At 43.7% G+C, this 22862-nt stretch overlaps 1 protein-coding gene across 1 annotated transcript in view; it reads left to right on the top strand.

Annotated features, from left to right (window-relative positions):
* Positions 1–21270, top strand: part of KCNB1 (potassium voltage-gated channel subfamily B member 1) — a 186344-nt gene extending 165074 nt beyond the window's left edge. The window contains 4 exon segments of the mRNA XM_033153516.1: positions 17942–19388; positions 19391–19554; positions 19556–19945; positions 19947–21270. Of these exon segments, the coding sequence (XP_033009407.1) occupies positions 17942–19388; positions 19391–19554; positions 19556–19945; positions 19947–19970 (2025 nt within the window). The 3' untranslated portion in view covers positions 19971–21270.
* The last annotated feature ends 1592 nt before the right edge of the window (positions 21271–22862 follow it).

The raw sequence follows: 22862 nt of genomic DNA, 5'->3' as shown, positions 1-22862 counted from the left end.
GACATTATTATTATTATTATTATTATTATTATTATTATTATTATACAAAATGATGTGGAAATGTGGAACATAAGATGGGGAAAATGAGGGACCAAAATAGACTGAGTTGCCCACACCCATCCTTGCTTCTAAGTAAATATGCAAAGGTTGCTCTGTAACTGGAATCTTCAGGGCTTATTCTGGAATGATGTCAACAGAAATATTTTATCCAAACCACAAAATATAACATGTTCAATCCAGCATTAAACATCCATTTGAGTAATGGTTTTAGAATTCAGCACCATGCTTCATAGGACAGTGGGGGGTGGGGACACAAACTGGGAAAAGGTACTGGAAAATGCAATAAAGATTACAAGGGTTTTAAAGACAAGACCTATAATAAACAATCTGTGATGAATTAACTGCAGACAAGATAACAGCTTTCAAATGTGCAAAAAGCAGCAACAAATGCCAGTGGTTTCCCCCCTCCCCTCAAATGAAGGTAGGCTCAAAACTAATTGGTTTATAGTTCAATCAGAAATAATTGTGCAGAATACAAGTGAGAATTTTTGAATCATAATAAAAAAAATAGGCAAGGTATGAGTTAAAGGAAGGTGGATAAGTTTGCAAAATTGGATGCTTTGTTAAAATAGATCTGACAGATTAGATCTATTTCAGAGGTGCAATATTCCCTCCATGAGGTTCCCAAGACATTTTGAGTTACAGGTAGGTAGCCATGTTGGTCTGCCATAGTCAAAACAAAACAAAAAATTCCTTGCAGTAGCACCTTAGAGACCAACTAAGTTTGTTCTTGGTATGAGCTTTCGTGTGGTATCTGAAGAAGTGTGCATGCACACGAAAGCTCATACCAAGAACAAACTTAGTTGGTCTCTAAGGTGCTATTGCAAGGAATTTTTTATTTTATTTTTTGTTAAGACATTTTGAATTTAACAAACTGAAGCTATTGAAAAGGAGGTAGCTGTGGGGTTTTTTAATGAATGAGTGAGTGAGTGAGTGAGTGAGTGAGTGAGTGAGTGAATGTATCTTTCTTTGCATCAGCCATAGCAATAAAACAACAATACAATATACAAAGAATAGAAATAAAAAGTCAATTATATAAAATACATTTTAGGGTTTTGAATCAATAGTAAAATAGTGGATCTTATTCTGATTGTCCCAGCTAAAAACCTTGCAACCTTTGCTGTCACCTGCTCATCTTGATGTGCCAAGAGAAAGGACACTGTGGCAGTGGTTGGGCAACTGGGAATGGACAATAAAAGCGGGGTGATAATCTCATTTCTCAAGTCTTTATAAAGAGTGCAAGCCAGAAGGGCATACGTCACCGATTCGGTACTGCCATCTCCACAGAGACAGGCATTTTTCGTGTGGAATCTGTTGGAATCGTCCCTAAAGTACAGCCAAGGGCAATACAGTCAATTTTGCAAGAGTAAAAGCAGTTTTTTTAAAATGAAGTAGAAGGCTCTCCCTATGCTCTCAAATTTGCCTGGGAAACTGATTATTAGAGAATGTCTACAGTTATGTAGTAATTAGGAAAATACACTCTGTACATGCTCACCTTTACCTTCCTGCCAGATTAATGTGAGGTTAAACCCAGACTGTGAGTCATGCTTCTGTTTTCTTCCATCTCTGCTGTAATGTACAAAGTGAGGGTCATGGAGCTTCACCTACTTTGCCCAGCAAAAACAAAAACCATAAACTGGAAGCATGCATCAGACTCCCAACTCTTCAATGCTACGATTCTATGATTATATGATAGCAGGAGATCTCTCTCAGGCATGGGGAAATGGATTCAGTTAGAAGCCCAGATCCAGAAGAAACTTGGCCAATCCTCATCAGGCCACTTTGACTTCAGGGTTGCCCACCTGTCAGCCACCAGGGACAGCAGGCGGTTGTAACTTCAATCCACAGCTGCAAAGGGAGCTGTGGGAACATGCCCCTTTGCAACCCCAGCTTGAACTGCAAAGGAAGATTTTTCCCTTTGAACATAGCTGTCAACCCTCCCTGCTGTTCCCCACTGCTATATACATAGCTGTCAACCCTCCCTGCTGTTTCCCGCAAAAAAAGGGAAAGGTTGACAGCTATGCCTTTGAAGCTGCAACTTGAATCCACTCCACAGCTTCAAAAGAAGATTCTTCCTTTCGGAAGTACATCTTGATCAAGGAAGACTTTACTTTTGAATTCTGCTTTTGCAGAAGATGCCGAACCTTCTTGCTTCACTTTTATGAGGCAAGTCAGCATTGTTCCCTTTTAAAGTGGGATGCGAAACCTGTTTCCCTCCAGATGTTGCTGGACTACAACTCCCATCAATCCCAGACAACATAGCCTGTAGGCACAGAGGGTGGAAACTGTAGTCTAACAAGAACTGAAGGGCCAGATGTCATCTGAGTTACTAGTTAATTGGGGGAGAACCACAGCTGTTTGGAAAATGCATTCTTTTCTGTAAATGTTGCCAAGTTTGTCCAGCTGGCACATGAGTCAGGAAGGGTGGCCCTGTGCCTCACATTGCAGAAGACAGTCCTATCTCTGGAGGTTCCTCTATTTGAAGGGTTGTGTGGTTCAAGTCTGGTTTTAAGATCTAGAACAGGGGTAGGCAACCTAAGGCCTGGGGGCCGGATGCGGCCCAATCGCCTTCTCAATCTGGCCCGTGGATGGTCCGAGAGTCAGCATGTTTTTACATGAGTAGAATGTGTGCTTTTATTTAAAATGCATCTCTGGGTTATTTGTGGGGCATAGGAATCCGTTCATTTTTATTATTATTTTTTCAAAATATAGTCCGGCCCACCACATGGTCTGAGGGACAGTGGACTGGCCCACAGCTGAAAAAGGTTGCTGACCCCTGATCTAGAACCATAACAAGGCAGAACAGGGGCCATGATGCTCTCCATCAAATGTTGGCACCTGTGCATAAGACTGAGCAGGTCTACAGGTTGTATACTCCCTGCCTTCCCCACAATGATGAAATCTGTTTCTTTCTGTGCACATTGTTTTATCTAAATGTGCATCTATGCAAATGTTGCGCAAAGCCTATGTGGACATCCTAGCTCTCAATTATCATTTTTCTAGATCCAAGCTAAATCAGGAATTGCAACGCCATAGTAAAAACCTTTTCTGCAAGGTTAATTCAAAGTCACTTTGAGATTGGTGATATCTGTTCTACAGACTATTTAAACAGCAGTAATTATTTCTGAAACTGCATCTACAGTATACATATAAATTAGCCTATGCAAATCTAAGTCCCCTTTTTTGCCCTCTTTTCTGCCAATGCATCAGTGCCCCCTGGGCATTTCCTGCTCCAACAATAGAATGCTCTTTAGCAGTTAGTGGAGATGTTTGGGTGCTGATGAATTGTCACTTAACATCCAGTTTTTGTGGTGGCACTGATGGCAAGTACAGTGTATCTGCCAGTTTGTTTTGTTAATTGCTGCTTTCTCTTCCTATGCAGAAAAAAATGAACTTTGCTGTGTAGTTAACTATCCTGTTATCTTTATGGACTTAGCTGTAAATATGCAAATTTGCCTTTTTGGTTTAAGCAAGCACAGACATGCCTAATGGGAGACTTTTGATCTTTACTTTTGATCTTTATCTGTGGATCTCAGTGTATCCACATGTTGACCAACAGATCCCCTATAGAGGGGATATAAACCAGCTGCAGACTTTGCTGGAAAGGAAAGCCGGGTGAAGGGTTTGTGTGAACCGAAGAGCAGTTTTGAAGCATCTGACAATGTTAATTAGAAACAATTCAATCTGATTGCACACGGTGCATAATCCAGTGGCTGAACTCACATGAGTGGCTTTTGGATGACCTTGTACAAGCTTGTTCTAACTGCTGAAGTGGATGGAATGCTTTCATTCTTACCCTTCCAGACTGGCTCTTTCAATCACAACTGTCATGGACTCAAGATGTAAAAGCAAAGCTGATTTCTTTGTTACAAGCAAAGGTTGACTAGCAAAGTCTCCAGGTGCATCCTGCCCTCGGTCCACATGGAATATGCACATCCTTTCCACGGCTGCCATACGCCAAATTGGCTTGGTTGTACATCAGACATACATGTGCCCAGATGTGGCTTTGCAGCATCATGCAAAACTGTCCAGTTTTCTGCATGGTAGCTGCATCACACAATGGGCCAGATGTGGACACACTCAGGCCAGGTCTAAACATAATGCTCTCCTTGTGATATTTGGCATTTCTGTGGTGGTTTTCCTTGTCTGCAATGTGTACCACACGTTGGGGCGACATATTGGGCTGCCCTTCTCTCGTGGTAAATTTATGTTAACTTCACATGGGCAGTGGTGTAGTGTAAGAGGAATGTAGCAGAGTGCAGCTCCAAGACCTTTTTCAGAGCAGAAGCAATGATATCATTAGCTGGGAGGCTAAGGTGGACTTTCCTTGCTTTGGCCAGCGAAGGAGGTGATAATGAGGCTTCGATTTGTGGCAGGTTAGCACTGGGGAAGTCAAAGAGTGAGGAAATAATCAAGCAGAGGCTTTGTTGGACAATGCTTTCCTTTTCTTTCATGGAATTCCTACTTTATATTTGCAGTGGGACTAGGAAACCTTTTTTTTCCATTGAGAGCTACATTTAAAGATAAAGAATCATCAGCAGGCCTCAGAGTTGCCCATCAACAGTTAGTACCTGGGCAGCAGGTTGAACAGACAGGCAGCTCCACCTAGTCCCCTACTGTGGTGAAATGTGTTGCATCCAATTTAAACTATAGTACAGAAGGACATAGGGAGCTCAGAAGAGCCTGCTCGATCAGGCCAATAGGTGATCTAGTCCAGCATCCTGTTCTCACAGTGGCCACCAAGATTCCTGTGGGAAACCTGCAAGCAGGGTCTGAGCACAAATACCTTCTGTGGTTTCCAGCAACTGGTATTCTCCAGCATCTAGGTCTCTAAATTAGCATATGCGAATGTTATGCAAATCTGCCGTCTTTTGGGGTTGTGTATATACTGAGGTTTGCTTGTTGTTGTTGTTGTTGCAAAAATGAACACCATAAACACAGTTTGCCCACCTCTGCGTTAGGTATTGTCTTTATACTTCCTAACTTGGCTCCAGGTTCCTCAACTTTGGATTCATTGACATGCAGTATGAGATGCATTTTGGGGGAGGGGGGGTTATGCATGATTCCAAATAGCCAGTAAGCTGCACTGGCAGTTGTGATGTGGAGAAAGCCACTTGTTTTACAAAGCAAAGCAGCTTATCCATCTCACTATTTCTCTCTCTCTCTCTTATTATTATTATTGCACTGCTATCTCCATTCAGCTGGGAAACAGGAGAATCTGGCAGTAAAAATGTGCTTCAAGGCTTTCTGGGTTGATAAGGAGTTGCAGAAATCAGCCAATATATATGCCTGACAGATATTCTTGATCTTCTATACAAACCCAGAATGCAGCATGAGGTTAGCTCTGCTAATGAATTGCCAATCCGCAAGAGCAGAGGCCCCGATTCAGAGATGCTAAGGCACCTGAAATTACCGTGCATGAAAATTCATCAAGTGGGCACCGCAAGAGGCAGGGAAATATATCAAAGGCCAAAGACGCCGGAATGAAAACGTGAATATTTGTACACTGCTTTGAACAGAAGTTTCAGTTGGGCTCATTTCCACACACGCAAACCCCACATGCTCTGGAGTTCTGCGCACAGCAAGATCTCACAAGTGCTTTTAAATGTTACCAGTTTGAATAGGGTTACTTATGTAGCTGTTTTTGGTTGTGTATCTGTATCTGTTTTAATTTATGGAACGAGGCATCTTGGGTCGTGCACTCGGTGGGGGGGGGAGGTGGGAAATAAAGTAGATAAATAAATCTTTACATAGCCAAATCAACACAACAAGAGGGAGGTATATGAACAGGCTCAGGGAACCTAAGGTACAAAAAATAGTTATCAGGGAAACACAAAGCAGAGCCAATCAGCCTAACCAGGACAGAGCATGCTCAGGGGTCAGGGAGGGGCACTCCAGATGGAAAGAGAATGGAATGGAATATCAAGGGAAAGACATGGCAGACTGGCTGGAATCTTGAACAGGAGCATTCCAAACTGCACCAGGTTCCTGCTTGTAATTCTTATTATTATTTTAATGCATCAGTGGAGAGTGAATGAATTTCTGCCAAACTAAATTGCTGTATGAGCTAAGGCACCAGCAAGCAGCCTCTCCCCTTTGAAGCGGTGAAAAATGCTGACTCAGACCATACGATTGAATCAAAAGGTGAATGTGCCCCATTACTTCTCCCCTTTCTTCTAAGCACTGCAGAGCTGTCCTAACTGATGGATGCAGGAATTTAGATTGTCTCTTGGTGTGGGGAAGCAGAAGCGCTGGCGTTACCTTTCCATCTCTCGACTGCCAAACCTCTTAGCTTTGATAATACTGTTCATTTGCTGCTGTGCAGGGAGCAGAGGGGCCTGTTGATTTCATTGCTGTAAGAAGTGACAATTGGAATTCACGGCCAGTTGGGTTACTGCTAGTTACCTAACCAGTGTTACCTACCATTCATCTTGTTGGCATAGTGCCACCTCGGAAATCCGAGAAAGATACCATCAGTGGATGCCAGAGGTGCTGAGTTGCTTTGGTGTGTTCCTTTAAGATCACCAGGGTGCCCTCCTGGAAGACACCCTGGTGTCAGGGTGCTGTCAGCGGCTCCCGGCTGGTTGCCCAGGAAAGTATAAAGACAAAAAAAGCTTCTGACCGTCCTTTTTTATTTCAGACTTTACAAAGAGAGGCTATAGAACCCAGCCTCTTGGACAATGGCGTTGTCCCAAGTGAATCTCCACCCCCCTTCTCTCCCACTTCCTCATTCATCGTCATCATCTCCTCCTCTACGGGTGACACTAAGTGCCCTATATCTTTGAGCTCTTTGCTCACGTACTTTTAAGGCTTGCCGGGTTCTGGGAGATGGAGGGTCTGGAATGCTTTCCAGTGACAATGTGTCAGCCAGCTGCTGCTCCAGCTCTGCCTCCTCCTCCTCTCCCATTATTTCCCAACATTTCCCCTCATCTGCCTCTGAGCTGTGACCTCCCACAAACCCCTGTTGTAAATCTATACAGTGGTACCTCAGGTTACATACGCTTCAGGTTACGTACGCTTCAGGTTACAGACTCCGCTAACCCAGAAATAACGCTTCAGGTTAAGAACTTTGCTTCAGGATAAGAACAGAAATCGTGCTCTGGCGGCACAGCGGCAGTGGGAGGTCCCATTAGCTAAAGTGGTGCTTCAGGTTAAGAACAGTTTCAGGTTAAGAACAGACCTCCGGAACGAATTAAGTACTTAACCAGAGGTACCACTGTACTGTCTTCCTCTTCTTCCTCCCTGGATGGGTCAGGATGGGGAGGCGGCCTCCACCACTCCTCCTCTTCTGCCCAATCCCTGACATCTGGCAATCATGAAAGAGACATGCCAGGGCAAAGACGCTTCCCACCCCACCCTGTGTCCCTGTTGGAAATCACCAGCACGCCTTCCTTGTGCATGGTCACAGCATGTTGAGGGGGCTTGACCCCCTCCTTGAACATTTTTGGGGGCCCTCGGTCCCCTGGCACCCCTTAGATGACGCCCCTAGTGGGTGCATTTTCTCTCCTGCCCCACCCTGCCCTTCCCTTGCACCATCCAGGTACACAGCAGTGGCGCTGCTGTCATGAGGGCACCACTGCCTCACATTTGTACTGTACCTGCCACTCTGGGTTCCTATGCATATACCGTGTTTTTTCCATATATAAGGCTAGAGGTTTTTTCTTCTTTAAAAATTAGCTTTAAAATTTGCCCACATCTTATGCATGGTTAGTGCCGGGGGGGGGCGATTGGTTGCAGCCGTGAGCAGGAGATTTTCTGCAGCGACAGGGTGGTTGATTGGCGGCTGCGGGTCTTTGGTGACGTGCACAATCGCCAGCGGCTGGTGAGCAATTTTCAGCAATTCCACCCCTAAGGAAGCTCAACAACTCTGGGCATTCCCCCCCCCCAAAAAAAAGCTCAAAACCTGTGGGCAATCCTCTGCAAAACAAAACTCAACAACTCTGTGCCGCCACCCCCCCCCCCATTTTCTTAAATCGGAGTCCCCAAAAATAGGGATCGTCCTAGACATGGGGGCATCCTATAGACGAAAGACTACGGTATATCAAAGGCCCCACTGCACTGCAGAGTGGATTCCACCTGCAACTCAGCATTGGGGTGCTGCGGCCATGGGGAGAGGGCTTAGCTGAGCCACTTGGGGACCAATGACTCCAATGGCCCTGCAACCAATTGTCCTGTCCCCCCCCCCCACCTTGTCCGCTGTGAGTAGCAGGGCTGTGGATGCACTGAGGACTCTGCTGTTCCAAAAGCCCTGCTGCCGAAGTTTGGGAGGGAGTTAGGATTGCACCCTAAGACATGTAAAGAATTATGGAAGCTGTCCCACCTGCTGCCACTTCAATAATTTCAGCGTTCCATTCCCCGCCTCTGACAATTTTCATTGCTTTGCCTACCCATCTTGCAGAGCTGCTCATCCATCCATACAGCTCATGAATATTCCAGAGCAAATAAATCTTTCAGCATGCCAAAACCTGCCTTCCACTACCATATGAATTCCACCTAAAATACAACAAGGCTGGGCAATAGAGGACTGCTTGTACTAATTGGCCATGCTGCATTTTCAAAATCCAGCTGATCTCTTTACCCCCCCCCCCCGGCCCTGCGCTCCTCTTTCATGCAAAACAGATGTTAGTTGCCAACATTGTGTTAGGTTTGTAAACAGTGCAAGCCTGAAAAGCTATCGCTCTTCTACAGCCACATTTCTCAGGCTACGGCAGGTCTCTACAAAGATGTGTGTGGTTGCCTCATGTGGTGAGATATCAGAACTGCAGCTTGGGACATCATGCCAATAGGGAAGCTTTTTCGGTCTGGGCTTGCCCCGCCCACCCACCCACCCAGGAAGAGCTGTTAAAAATAACATACAAAAATGCATTCTATTAGGAAAAATTGCACAAACATCCATCTGCTTTGGAGAAATTCATAGCAAAAATGCTGGTGAACGTTCGTGAGGATTTTTTGGGTGGAGAATCACAAACTGATGTGAAAATGTGGAGAACAGAATTTAAGATTGGAAGAACGAGGGCATGAGAAAAACTATCATCCAGCAATACACCCACCCAACAGCCACACCTTCTGTATGAAGCAGCCCTGTAGGCATACTTGGAGGTACAGGATAGGGCTCATCTGCACAAGGGCGGAGGGTGGGAATCCTCAGCCAATTCGGATTCCCCCTTGCATAGAGGATACACACCTGCACGTGGGTAAGGCTGCTAACACATGAACTGCCCATTCCAGTGGCGAATGTGGCAGCGCCAGATTTACGGCAGTTACCCCTCACACAGGGTGCCGAGCCGAGGGGACGCAAAATTGAGAAGATCCATAATTAAGAAGATCCATTTATGTTGGCCTCGCACAGGGTGCCCTATTATGAAAGATTACCAAAGTCCGCCCCTGGATGTGGCCAGTAGGCACATCGGCAAAAGGAGCACGGTGAATCATTGTATCCCTCCATGTGTAGTTTCAATGCATAAGAAGCTTTTCTCTGATATTTTAAACCAGCCCCCAAGTATGCTTGTGGGACAATTAGTGTCCTTGAAGATTCCTGGTCTCTTTTTCTCAGACACTTCCTTTATGTTATGAATTGGTAGCCCTTGTTCCTCCTCATTGGTCTGTATAGCTCCTGCCTAACCCTATTGTCTCATTGGAAGATTTCAAAGCATTGCATTTAGTGCTCATAACGTCTTTCTCAAAGTGAGTACCGGTACCTATGTGTGAATTCATTGCATCAGATCTTGTTGTCTGTATGATTTTGTCTAGAAATATATCTTTGAACAGGATCCCCAACTCCAGTTAGGATCTGCTTGGGGTCTGGTATCTTCCCCTCTCTTTCATCATGGATGTTCGCTTATTTTATAGATATATGCTGCAGGTTATTTTATTAATACTATTGCTACAAGTTTGTCATGGCCTTTGGCTAGAACAACAAACCTATGAACTTGAACTTGAATTGGAAAAACGAGAAACTGCGAGAACTGAAATGGACAGCTCCTTCCATCCCTAGATTGACAGGTGCTAAGAAGGGCCTTTAACTGAGACTCCAGAGACCAGTTGGAGCCAATCAGAGAAAAGAATACTGGGCTAGCTGGACCAATCATCTGGCCTAATATAAGGCAGCCTCCTACAGTCCTTCTTGCTCTGACTGGCAATAGATCTCCAGGATCTAAGACAGAAATCTTTCCCTTCTCCAACTCTGCTACCTGAAACCCTTTTAACTGGGAGGCCTTCTGCATGCAAATTGTTGTGCATCCACAGTTGGCAATTTGTAAAAAGGCATGATCTCCTGTATTCCTATATTATAAGCATATTTGATGCTTCAGCTGAAGTTTCTCAAGAAAAACAATCTGTAGGCAGGTTAATTTTTTTCTTATTTTGATTGGGAAAGGGGGGGTTGCATCACGCATATCATCAGCATACGGTTGCTATTTTCTAACAATTTAGCAGGTCAGTGTCACATCAACAAATGTATTTCTCCCAGCTAGATGAAAAAATAAACATTTGATCATGCTGCTGTTCTCCATCCATTTTTTTAAAGGAGGAAAAAATGCATAATTATGTTAGCTATGCTTCTCCCTCCCACTCCTTCTCTCTTTTTGGGAAAAAGAAAAGTATCAATTATTTCCTTGCATATTCAGGAAAAGAAGGCATCTTAAGCAATCAAGCTAATAGTTTTTCCTTAATTACTTTTAGCTGATTTCATGCTCTCATGGCACATTGCTGATTGAACTAAACCATCCAGAATTCACCAAAGACAACATTTTGTACTCAGTGTTTTGTAAGCAGGGTGGGGTGGGGGGAGTCCTTGAGTGTGCTTCAGCAAAGCTGCTGGGTCTAGCAAGCCCTCGGAAGCATCGCATTTTGCTGTAAAGATGATAAAAGCATAGAGTGCCTTGACATGAGTTGTCTTCGCAGCTGCTGGGATGGTGCATGGCCTTTAATACCTTGCTTTATCTCCTCTGGAGATTTGGAAGTCAGGCACACAAGGATTTATAGAGCTGAGCCAAAACAGGTGTTTTAACTTTGCTTCTTTTCTTTTTTTGCTTTTGTTACAGTGGTACCTCGGGTTAAGAACCTAATTCGTTCTGGAGGTCCGTTCTTAACCTGAAACTGTTCTTAACCTGAGGTACCACTTTAGCTAATGGGGCCTCCCGCTGCCGCCACGCGATTTCTGTTCTCATCCTGAGGTAAAGTTCTTAACCCGAGGTACTATTTCTGGGTTAGCGGAGTCTGTAACCTGAAGCGTCTGTAACCTGAGGTACCACTGTATTTCCAAAATGCGCCTCCCATTTTTCAAGTAGCTTTTGACTGCCTCTTCAAAATTTCATCTTGTTTTGAAGCATGCAGAATACCCCAAGGGCTGGATTTTAAGACAATGGGAACTGCAGGACGTGAGTGGGCAGAAGGTAGAACTGATAGAAAATCAGCTTATTGCCAAGACTTCAAAACAACACACAAGGCTTACTGCAAGCATCAGTAGTCACTGACAAAATGGAGAGGGCCCTCAGGACAGACATCCTCCACCAATGCTCTATAGGAAGTCATTTTAAAGGCTTCCAGAAGCAAAGCAAGGGCCTTGATGTTGCCCATCAGTAGATGGCCTCTGGCATGCTTAACCATTTCCCAAGCCCAGTTTCAGCACCTATAGCGGGGGTGGGTGGGAATTATCTAGAATTACCTGGGGAGGCTCTTGTAAGAATCAGTGGGTGGGAGGGGAGGGTTAAGTGCCATCTATTCTCTGTGTTGATTCTCCTACACGACACATTATTTGTCTCCTGGTATGTCCCCGGTAGGACCTTAAGGTCCTCAAATAATAATTTGTTGGAGGTCCCGAGCCACAAGGATGCTAGGTTGGCTTCAACTAGGACCAGGGCCTTCTCAGTACTGGCCCCGACTTGGTGGAACAGTCTGGCACAAGAGACCAGGGCGCTGCGGGATTTGGCATCTTTCCGCAGGGCCTGCAAGATGGAGCTATTCCACTTAGCCTTTGGGTTGGTTTCAGTTTAACCCTGATGTTTCGTGTGGTTGGTGGGCTACTTAAAAATGAGGCTGCAGTTTAGATTTAATTTTAAATTGTATTTTAATCTGTATTTTAATGAATTGTTTTATGTTTTTGTTGTGATTTTATTGGTGTTAGCCGCCCTGAGCCCAGTTTGGCGGGGAAGGGTGGGGTATAAATAAAAATTTATTATTATTATTATTATTATTAAGATTGTGTTCAAAACCGCACGTTTCCTGATCAGGTTTAGCTCTGTCCCAAGTCATGTTGCCACCTGTGGCAAAGCACAATATGGCACCTCTTGCCAACTGCATGTATGGAAGCTGACTAGAATAAGAGCTGAATCTAATTCAGCATTGCCACTGCTGCCCCCTGACATCTGCCACCTGAGGCAGGTGCCTCACTCTACCTAATGATAACCTGCCAGGGAAGCTTTTGTAAACTAGAAGGCAAATGCTGTGTCCCCCCACCCCGCGTGTGCGCGCGTGCTCCTGCTTCCTTTCAGGTTATCAGCGCACCACAAACTATTCATTATAGCTATGTTTGTAGGCTAATATAAATGTTGCGTTAGCAGTGTTGATGGACTTTATTTACACAGTCAAAATTGCCTGTAGCATCTCTTCCAATTCTGTAATATGAAAGCGAAATGTACATTAGACAGAACATCCACTTAGTATTAAAATGAGTCTCTTCCATTTTCAGTTTCCATTTTTATCATTTTAACACTCATTTCAACAATAGCTCAAGAGATGCTCAAGGCACTGTTGGTGTTTTGCATCCAAATGCCCAGAGCTTTGTGGGTTAGAGTGACCTTTTATGAGTGAAAGTACAAGCCATTTGGGTAGCTATGGCAGAGAATCTAAATGGCACCCCAACAGCCTTCTTTGTAGCAGTGAGTGACTTCCTTCAGATCTGCTCTGTAATGGTTCCAAGACTCTGACATCTCTTTTGGTTCTGCTTGGATTGGACTCTGACAGGGTTGGTAGGGTGGTATCCAGCTAAATGGTTCTGCTAGCACAAGGAGTTTCAGCTGTGTGATGGAGTTTCTTCACCTTTTCCTCTCCACATGCAAACCCACACAAACCTGAACTCTGTCCCAGGGCTTCCCCCAACCTACAGAGCAGATTTACACATAGGGAGAGGAGAAGGTGCGGGAGATCCATTTGTGTAATAAATTTGTGTGTGTGTGTGTGTGTGTGTGTGTGTGTGTGTGTGTGTGCATGCGTGCGTGCATGCGTGCACCTGAAATCAGAGAGACAAGAGGAAATACACATATGCAGAAATACCCAATTGAATGCTTAATTAATTAAAAATTAAGTGTTTTTACTTAGTACCCAAAATGGATGACCAGAAGGGATGGTTGGAAAGGACTCAGTCATGTCCACCAGAAAATAAGTGGGGTGGGTCAGCAAAGGGGATGACATCCTACCTTACTTCAGAAACTGTTCTACTCGCAAAATTTCAGGAATGATCCTCTTAACCGGGGAGTCTGACAATTTGAGTTCCACTTGATACATTTGAACCTCGAAATCTGAATTGGAATTTGTAGAGGCAGATTTAATAAAGTCCATTTGCCGCCTTTTGATAGTACCCTCCCCCAAAGTCTGCTAGCCTGAGATGAGCTATTAACAGCACCTTAATGGTAGGATGGCTGCTCTTTTCTCATTGAAAGATAATCTAACATTTCTACTCCACCGTTTGTTGCAGATTTGTGCTCAAGCGTGGTAAAACCACACGTGCAATTAAATTGTAAATCTCTCTTGCTTTGTGCAATCAATATCATCATTTTGGAAAGCGTGTGTTTGATGTACCTGGCCTTTAAAAAAAAAAAAATACCACTGATTTGTCCTGAAGTTACTTAGCACTGATAATTCATTAGGAGTCACAAAAATTCAATCAGGGACTTGTAGATTTTGCACTGGTGGGAAAAGCTCTCCTGGAAGCAGCTGTCATTTTGTGTTCCTGGAATCCTGCCTGTGTGTACGGAGCCTTGTGTTCCAAGACAGCAATAGCATTAAGGGGCCAACACCTTTTGGCAGTGGCCCAGGGAAGTATCTGAGGTGGAACTACAGTATCAGCGCTGCACTTGAGCAGGTGAATCACAGCAGCCTTCTTCTACCAGTCAGAATATAACGGGGATAGTTTCTGAGCATCACATAACACACCCGATGAGCACCGTTGTGGCAACACAAGCACGGATATGGGTCAGTCACCATGCCAGTGCTTCTGAATCTGTCCAAGGCCGGCTCTACCCTTAGGTAGCGCCTCAGGCAGCAGAACAGTGAAGTGCTGAAGGACAGATGTGTGTGCCAAATGCTCTGTTCCATATTCCCTAAGCTAGCCTCCTGCCCTTGGGTGCAGTGGAGAATCCTGCCCTGTCACCAGTCAGGGCAGCGTTGCTCACCTGGCTTCCCAAAACCATATGTCACTGCCAGTTACTGAGAAGGTGGGGGGGGGGAGCAGGCATTTTTGCCAGACACCACTGCCCATCACTGTGGGTTGAAGTAAATTTCAACTGCCAATACATTTACCTTCTGGACTGATGGGGGTTGCCATCCTCTCCTCTGACAGCAAAATATCCTGGGCTAGCAGGCAAAGTTGACACACCTGCCCTGATGTCATTATGGCCTCCACTTTTAAATTGCCAGGCATTGACTGGTAGGCATTCAAGAAACTGCAAAAGTACAAAAAAAAACCTAAAGTGGCGGTAGGTGTGCAATTCTGCTCTCTAGCAATCTCAGCCTTCATTTTAAGAGAAAGAGAAAGTTGCCAGGGCTTAACCTTGTGAAGGGATGCTTGAAAATGTGTGAGCCGTTCCTACTGATGAAACCTCAGGAGCCAGGAGGGTTACAGAGCAAGATTATGAGCTCCAAGTGGGTGGGCCTCCCTTGAACACCTTAACTAGACGAAGCAGAAGAAATGAAACAAAAACTGTCAAGCTTACCAAAGGTATACAGGTTGTAAAATCTGGCTTTTCTTGGTAAATAGTTTCTTTTCTTGGTACCGAGCACCACACTGCCCAGAGAATCCATCATCAAGCCCAGGGGTGCAACAATTGTTTTGCTGCAAAGCAAATGTTCACGTATAAAACAGGGTTGGACTATGCCTTTGCCACCATAGGTTCCTCTTTGCAAATGGCGCCCAAAGGATAAGAGTAGCCAGCTTCAGGACTTTTTACTTTTTTGAATTAGTTACGTTGTTCTCACTGAGCACCAGAGTTCAAGCAAGTCCAGCAAAGGCCCCCGGAACACTGTTTGTTCCATCTGTACAGGGTCAGTTTAGATCAGCCTTTCTCAAACGTGGGTTGAGAAAGATGTGATGGACTACAACTCCCATTATCCTGGACTACTGGTCCTTCTAGCTAGGGGTTAATGGGAGTTGTAGTCAAAATACATCTGAGGACCAATGGTTGAGAAAGGCTACTTTAGATTATTGTGGGCTGAGGGAGGTGGGCATCCTGCTTTAAGAAGTGCATCTGACCACCCTTGGCTGCTGACCACCTTGTCTTCTTGGATCAAGCCAAAGGTGATTGCTTGGGTGGGTCCAGGAAGTGGAGAGAATGCTGAAAATGTCTTTCACCTGGCTTTTGACACTTGAGGTATATGCTATTAGGAACCACTTTATTTTTATGGTTGTAAGATCTTTTGAATTATTTATGATATTGTGTTTTAATGCGGTAACCTACCCAGGGACCCTAGGGTGAAGGATGGGTAAATCAATCAATCATCATCATCATCATCATCTAACTTAATATTGCAAAGAGAATATTACCAATGCGTGGATAATTCTTATATTGGTCAGGGAACCAAATGCTTCCAGACAAGGTAATGTATGCCCATATGTGATGTGAACTCCTGACAAGTGCAGCATTTTAGCACCTTGGTCTACCATTTGCTTTGTGTGTGACTGTGATTGGAAATGGCAGCTTCTACTGTAAGATCAAGGGCTCTATTTCAGCTTGTTCTATTTTGATTTTTGTCCAAGCAGGTGGATTTTGCAGAGGCTGATGCATCGTGGCCACTGCTGTGTTTACATTCAGCACAGAAGACGATAAGCATTCAGAGAGTGTACAGAGCTGGGGTTGGGGAAGAAATCCAACTGAGTTCATATTTAAAGGCAAATCTACCCAATTCACACTTTCTGAGGCAATATGTGAACCAAAACACAGCCATCCTTCAAAATCCATACTTCTCCAACTTTTGCAGTGCAGTTCTCCACCCAAGCACAAGGAGTGGACTTGATGGCTCTACAACTCTATGATTCTGAGTCATGTGTAGAAAAAAAATACATATACTAGAGTAAACTCTGTCTAAAAGTGCACTATATTGGTGATAATAGTGTCAGGATGCTGCCAGTGGCTCCCGGCTGGTGCCCAGAAAGTATAAAGACAAGAAAAAATTTCTTATCATCCTTTTCTTATTTCAGTATTTACACAGAGCAGCTATAGAACCCAGCCTCTTGGATAATGGCATTGTCCCGAGTGATCTTCACCCCCACATCTCTCCTACTTTCTCATTCATCATTCTCATCGTCTCCTCTATGGGTGCTGCTACATGCCCTCTGTCTTTGAGCTCTTTACTCATCCTTCTTTTAAGGCTCTCCGGGTTTCTGGGAGATGGAGGGTCTGGAATGCTTTCTAATGACAACGTGTCAGCCGGGTGTTGTTCCGGCTCTCCCACGATTTCCCAGTTTTTCCCCTCATCTGCTCTGCGTTGCTACCTCCCTCACAGCCCTGTTGTAAATTTATACTGTCTTCCTCTTCCTCCTCCCTGGAAGGGTCGGGATGGGAGGCAGTCTCCACCATTCCTCCTCTGCCCAGTACAGCGTACAAAATGCATTATGTATCAGAAAATTTGCTGTGTGCAAAAATGTGTATTTTAGGGGAAATTGTGTTTATTGTTTTTAAAGCAAGCTGATGTAGAAATGTGAAGAACTGAACTTAAGGTTGGAGAAAACAAAATCGACAGATTTGCTCATCTTTAATAGGTGCCTGGCAATTTACCATGATTCCCAATCTTTTGTAGACCACAGGCTTCTTTACCAGATGTATTAATCAGATTAGGAAGGGTATAACAATCATAAGGTTTGAGATACAGATGAGGATAAACCAAGTTATCAAGAAAGAACTAATCATAAAGGGAATGTAGAAAACACACCCTTGGTTGCTGAAATGTCGAGTATGGATATGGTACATAATCCCAACATCTGCTGAAGTATCAAAATTTGACTGCTCCCAAGGGGACCCAGATTTGAGAGCAATTACAGGAAGTCTGGTCATTACATATAAATATTTATTTTAATGTACTACTGAAATACTCAGAAAAGATTTTTAGCATAAATATGAAAGTGCTTTATCAACAAAAGAAAACATATTACTATTGGCCCTTCACTTTGAGCAGATTATCTGCTTGGGAAGTAGGAACCCAAGGTGGTTTCTTAATGCCATAGCTATAGAAGGGGAGGTCATTTGTAACACCTAAGCGTTTTAAGAAGAACACATGAAATTCCACTTCCTATTTCCCTTAAAAGCAATTATCTTGGGCAGGTCGTTTCACATGTTTACTGCTTTTGTTTCATTTTTAAAAAAATTAAATTTATATCCCATCCTTGAACATGAAGGCTACCAGGGTAGTGCCTGGGATGTGCATATAAAATATGTAATACGAAGACCATTAAGCAATGACATAAAGCAGGTATCCAAAACAAAAAAAATGGGTTGTATCCAACTAAGTTCCACCCAGAGCAGCCCTATTGAGGCCCATGGACCTAAGCAAGCCATGCCCATCCATTTCAGTATTTGATATGCGAAAGTGAGAGCAGGAAATGAAATGATTTTAATGATGCTAAATCATTACCCATTTCAGTGGCCCTAACCACTTTCTGTTTCCTTTGCAGATTTTGGCAATCATTTCCATCATGTTCATCGTCCTCTCTACAATTGCCTTGTCACTCAACACTCTTCCTGAGCTCCAAGACAAAGATGAATATGGAAACCCCACCGATAACCACCAGTTAGCCCATGTCGAGGCTGTGTGCATTGCATGGTTTACAATGGAATACCTCTTACGGTTCCTATCCTCTCCTAAGAAATGGAAGTTTTTCAAAGGGCCACTGAATGCTATTGACTTGTTAGCCATCTTGCCGTACTACGTCACCATCTTCCTCACAGAGTCAAACAAAAGTGTACTTCAGTTCCAGAACGTGCGGAGGGTCGTTCAGATATTCCGTATCATGAGGATACTCCGAATTCTCAAGCTAGCTCGGCACTCCACCGGTTTGCAATCCCTGGGATTTACGCTGAGGAGAAGCTACAATGAGCTTGGGTTGCTCATTTTGTTTCTGGCCATGGGGATTATGATATTTTCGAGCTTAGTGTTCTTTGCAGAAAAAGATGAGGAGGATACAAAATTCAAGAGCATCCCGGCATCCTTCTGGTGGGCAACCATAACTATGACAACAGTTGGCTATGGAGACATCTACCCTAAAACACTCCTAGGTAAGATCGTTGGTGGCTTGTGTTGCATTGCTGGTGTCTTAGTCATTGCCCTCCCTATACCAATCATTGTAAATAACTTCTCTGAGTTCTACAAAGAGCAGAAGAGGCAGGAAAAAGCCATCAAGCGCAGAGAAGCTCTTGAAAGAGCAAAAAGAAATGGGAGCATTGTGTCCATGAATATGAAGGATGCTTTTGCCCGTAGTATAGAACTGATGGACATAGTCGTTGAAAAAAAGGGAGAAAATACAGGCAAAAAGGATAAAATTCAGGACAATCACTTATCCCCAAGCAAGTGGAAATGGGCCAAGAGATCTCTCTCTGAAACTAGCTCCAACAAATCTTTAGAGACAAAGGAACAAGGGTCGCCAGAAAAGGCTCGCTCATCTTCCAGTCCTCAGCATCTGAATGTTCAACAGCTGGAAGACATGTACAGCAAAATGGCAAAAGCTCAGTCCCAGCCCAACCTCAACATGAAGGAGTCAGGTCAACCCAACAAGCAAAAGGAAGAATTAGAAATGGAAGCTATTCCTGGCCCTATGGTGCCTTTGCTGACCACTCGGGCAGATGGAATAATTGACATGAGGAGCATGTCAAGTATTGACAGTTATATAAGCTGTGCTACAGAATTTCCTGACTCCGGGAGATATTCTCATAGCCCACTAACTACGCTGCCTAACAAAGGTGGAATAAATCCACTTCAGGATCCATATAGGCCAGAGGGAAGCGGGTCCAAATTCATGAGATAAAACCAAATCTGGAAAGCAGTCGTTACTCTACGTTTTCATAGAGAGCCCCAAAAGTACCATAAAGTCACCAATCCTCTAAAATTAAGATCCCTGAAGGTTAACTTATGGAAGAGGATGCCATAGGACCAACAGCATCAAACGTCCTGAGAATATACCCAGATCCCATCAAGAGCAAAGGAGCAACAGGAGCAGCTACAGATAGTTCTGGCCACTCTGATCGGTCTTTAATGAGTCCAGAAACCTCTATCTATACTACTGCAAGTACCTCGAACACCCACAAAATCCCCCGAGAAGCAGGCAGCAATAGTTTTCAATTTCCACGATGCTGGGATACATAAATATATTGACGCCGACACTGATGACGAAGGTCAGTTGTTGTATGACTCAAGCCCTCCCAAAGCCCCACCAGGAAACCCAGCTCCCAAATACAACATTACACATGGTGGCTATTTAAGGCAAAGGGATAGTGTTTATAGAACAGAGAAGAACCACTTAGAGACTGCTGCTTTACCCTCCTCACCCAAGCTTATTGGGCAAAATTGCCTTTATTCCATGGAAAGTATCACTGGAAGAACCCGTGGTAACCAGGAAACTATCAAATTAGAGAACCACATTTCACCCGAGGTTCACATATTACCGGGTGGAGGAGGACATGGTAAACACACATGATCAAAAGATCTGACATGTAACCCAGAACTTTTGGTGAAAGCTTGAAAGGAATGCCTTTACACTCAACACACGAAGAAGAGCTTCTGCATGGCATGAACTTTTGACTGAAACAAGCCACCTGTTTTTTAAAAGCAAGAGGATGCCCTCAAGGTGGGCTCAGGAATAAGTTCTCCTCTAGATCCACTACAAAGTTGCTGCCCACAGCCATCAACTGAAACGAAGATTGTGCTTCTTGGTCATAATTTGATCTCCTTTCGACTTCCTTCATTGAAGTTAGTGTGACCAAATATTCCATTCACTCCCCCCCCCTTTTGATGGATCTCTTATATGTGGCAGTATCAGCATCCGACACTGCATTACCCCCCTTTAAAGGAGACCAAGGTGGCCAGAGTCAAATACTGGAAGAAATGGTTAGGTGTTATAAGAGTAATCAGTGATGCAACACTTTTTGCATGAGGGCAACTGTTTCAAACATCCCCAGCTATGCCTTCTTCTCTGAGGGATACAAGGTCTAAAGGTAACAGAATGGGCTGGTTAAATTGCGGATTCAGTGAATTGAGAAATAAACTGTTTAAATTCTCTGTGTGTGCTTAATACTTCAAGATTCATTGAGACCTGAAGTTTTCTTTTTTTAAAAAAGAAAAAGTAACAGCAGGGTGAGTTGCACCACTTGTATCTAAATCCAAAACACTCCTTCAAAATTATATCTAAGAATAGCACTTAATTACTGCTCGTAGTAACACCAAAACAGAGATCAGGAAAGCAGGTTTTTAAACTGAGATTAGAAAGGCAGTTTTCAAACTCAAAAGACAATGGGAATGGGTGTGTAAAGGAGGCATTGTTCCGCTCTTATTGGTGAGAGGGTTTGGTTGGTATTCTTAGAAGGGAGCAACCAAGATGTAGCTGACCCTTTTGTGTGTTGGGGGAAGGCTACCACCCAGAACCACAGCCATAATGTAAACGAAAGGACAGTGCAACCCCTGGAGATTCTGACCAAAGCATTAAGCTGGGAGTCCATACTGGCTTTATGATCATCTCCAGCACAAAAGAGGCTGAAGTTAATAGTATGAAAAGGGATTAAATGTGGGCTCCCAGAATTATTTGCACATCCTTTCATGGCTTACACCTAATCTGTTATCCATGCCAGAAGAATCTTTCTGCCACATTTTGCACTTAAATAGCGCAGAATGAAAAGATATGCAAGTTTTAAAAACATAAATATGCAAAAATAATAACAACAATCCTAAGCAATTAGCCTGATCCTCCTCTCATTTGGACTGGTGTGAATCATAGGAGGCTCCCACTGGAGTTTCACAAGTGTGGTACAAATGAGACGAGAATCAAGTTTCAAATATTTTGTTTTTAAACTGGCCGTTTTAAAGAAAACCATAAATACCAGCTTGGATTTATAACGTAGGCTGGTATATTAAATCTTGTATCATTTAGGTTTGTTGATATCAAAAGCACTTTATGTTGATTTTATTATTGCGTTTGACAAAGGTGGCATAGAGAAGCAGAGAGAATGTATTTTTTTATAAAAACAAACAAACAATCTAGCACTTTAAAACAAGCACTATCTTGATTTGTGCCTCGTCACATCTGTGATTTGTTACCCACCTGGTAACGAACTGCGATAACTGTGATGATAACACTTAATGTTGTGTCCATTGTTGCTGTAGTATATGTGTCATGAAAGTTTGGACTTCTCTTTCAGGGTACACTGTACTCTGATGTGGACTCAAAGTCTAGTATAATAGGTGGGCAGTAGAAGAAACTTTAGGTCACTGCCATCCCCCAAAAGAACACATGTGAAATAGACATGTGGTATAGTGTTTAAGAGCAGTGGACTTGTAATCTGGTGAACTGGGTTCGATTCCCTGCTCCTCCACATGCAGCTGCTGGGTGACCTTGGGCTAGTCACACTTCTCTGAAGTCTCTCAGCTTCACTCACCTCACAGAGTGTTTGTTGTGGGGAAGGAAGGGAAAAGTAGATTGTTGGCCGCTTTGAGACTCCTCAGGGTAGTGATAAAGCGGGATATCAAAACCAAATTCTTCTAAACTTTGGAGCAAGTTGGTAAAGTAATATAGAGAAAAGTCATGTTCTTGGTTTCCTCCTACAATAATAATATGGGTTTGTTCAGTTTTTCTAGGAAGAGACCCAAATAATGCATATGGGCTGTATACAATATGTTCTCTGGCCATATTCAAGGACTGAGGTTTAAAAACCTGAGAATAGTGAAGTTTTTTTGGCCAGTACATCAAATTAAGGTTGCTTCCAGCTAGGTGTTTATTATGGGATGGGTGCTCCTCATGCGTGCAGATTTTTCGCAGCATCCACATTACATTGCTGGCATCAAAATTCTGGCCTGTATTCTCTCCTGCCCCCATATCATCTGGATTTAGCCTTCCCCGGGGGGGGAACCCAAAACGTTTTTAAAAAACAAACACCTGTTGTCAGTGACCTGCATGCAATATCTGAATGGCCCATTTACAATATTAAGCCTCCATTTGGAAGCACAGTAACCTTTTTAGACATGGGTGTTTTATCAAGTGAAGTGCATCGCACCTACAGTGATGCATAAACCACCTGCATGCCACAGGCCTCGAGGCTCAATTTTTCTGAAACGAAAAGCTGTAAGTAATATATTGCACCCCTGAAAAAGACAAGCCCACTATCTGGATCATAGAATCATAGAGTTGGAAGAGACCACAAGGGCCATCCAGTTCAACCCCCTGCCAAACATGTTTCGTCAAATAGTTACGTTTCTGGTGTCATATAGCCATTTGTTGGTCATGACTGTCATTCTTGTCCATTCAAGCTGTACTGTACTCCTGCCTCTAATGCACACAGCGTGGATGGACAAAAGCAATAAGCGCATTGTGGTTGTCATTATCGCTTTGTTAA

This window comes from Lacerta agilis, chromosome 6 (assembly GCF_009819535.1).
Source record: "Lacerta agilis isolate rLacAgi1 chromosome 6, rLacAgi1.pri, whole genome shotgun sequence".
NCBI classification, from domain to species: Eukaryota; Metazoa; Chordata; class Lepidosauria; order Squamata; family Lacertidae; genus Lacerta; species Lacerta agilis.
The sequence above is the reverse complement of the archived record's forward strand: the minus strand, read 5'-3'. Positions and strand labels throughout refer to the sequence as shown.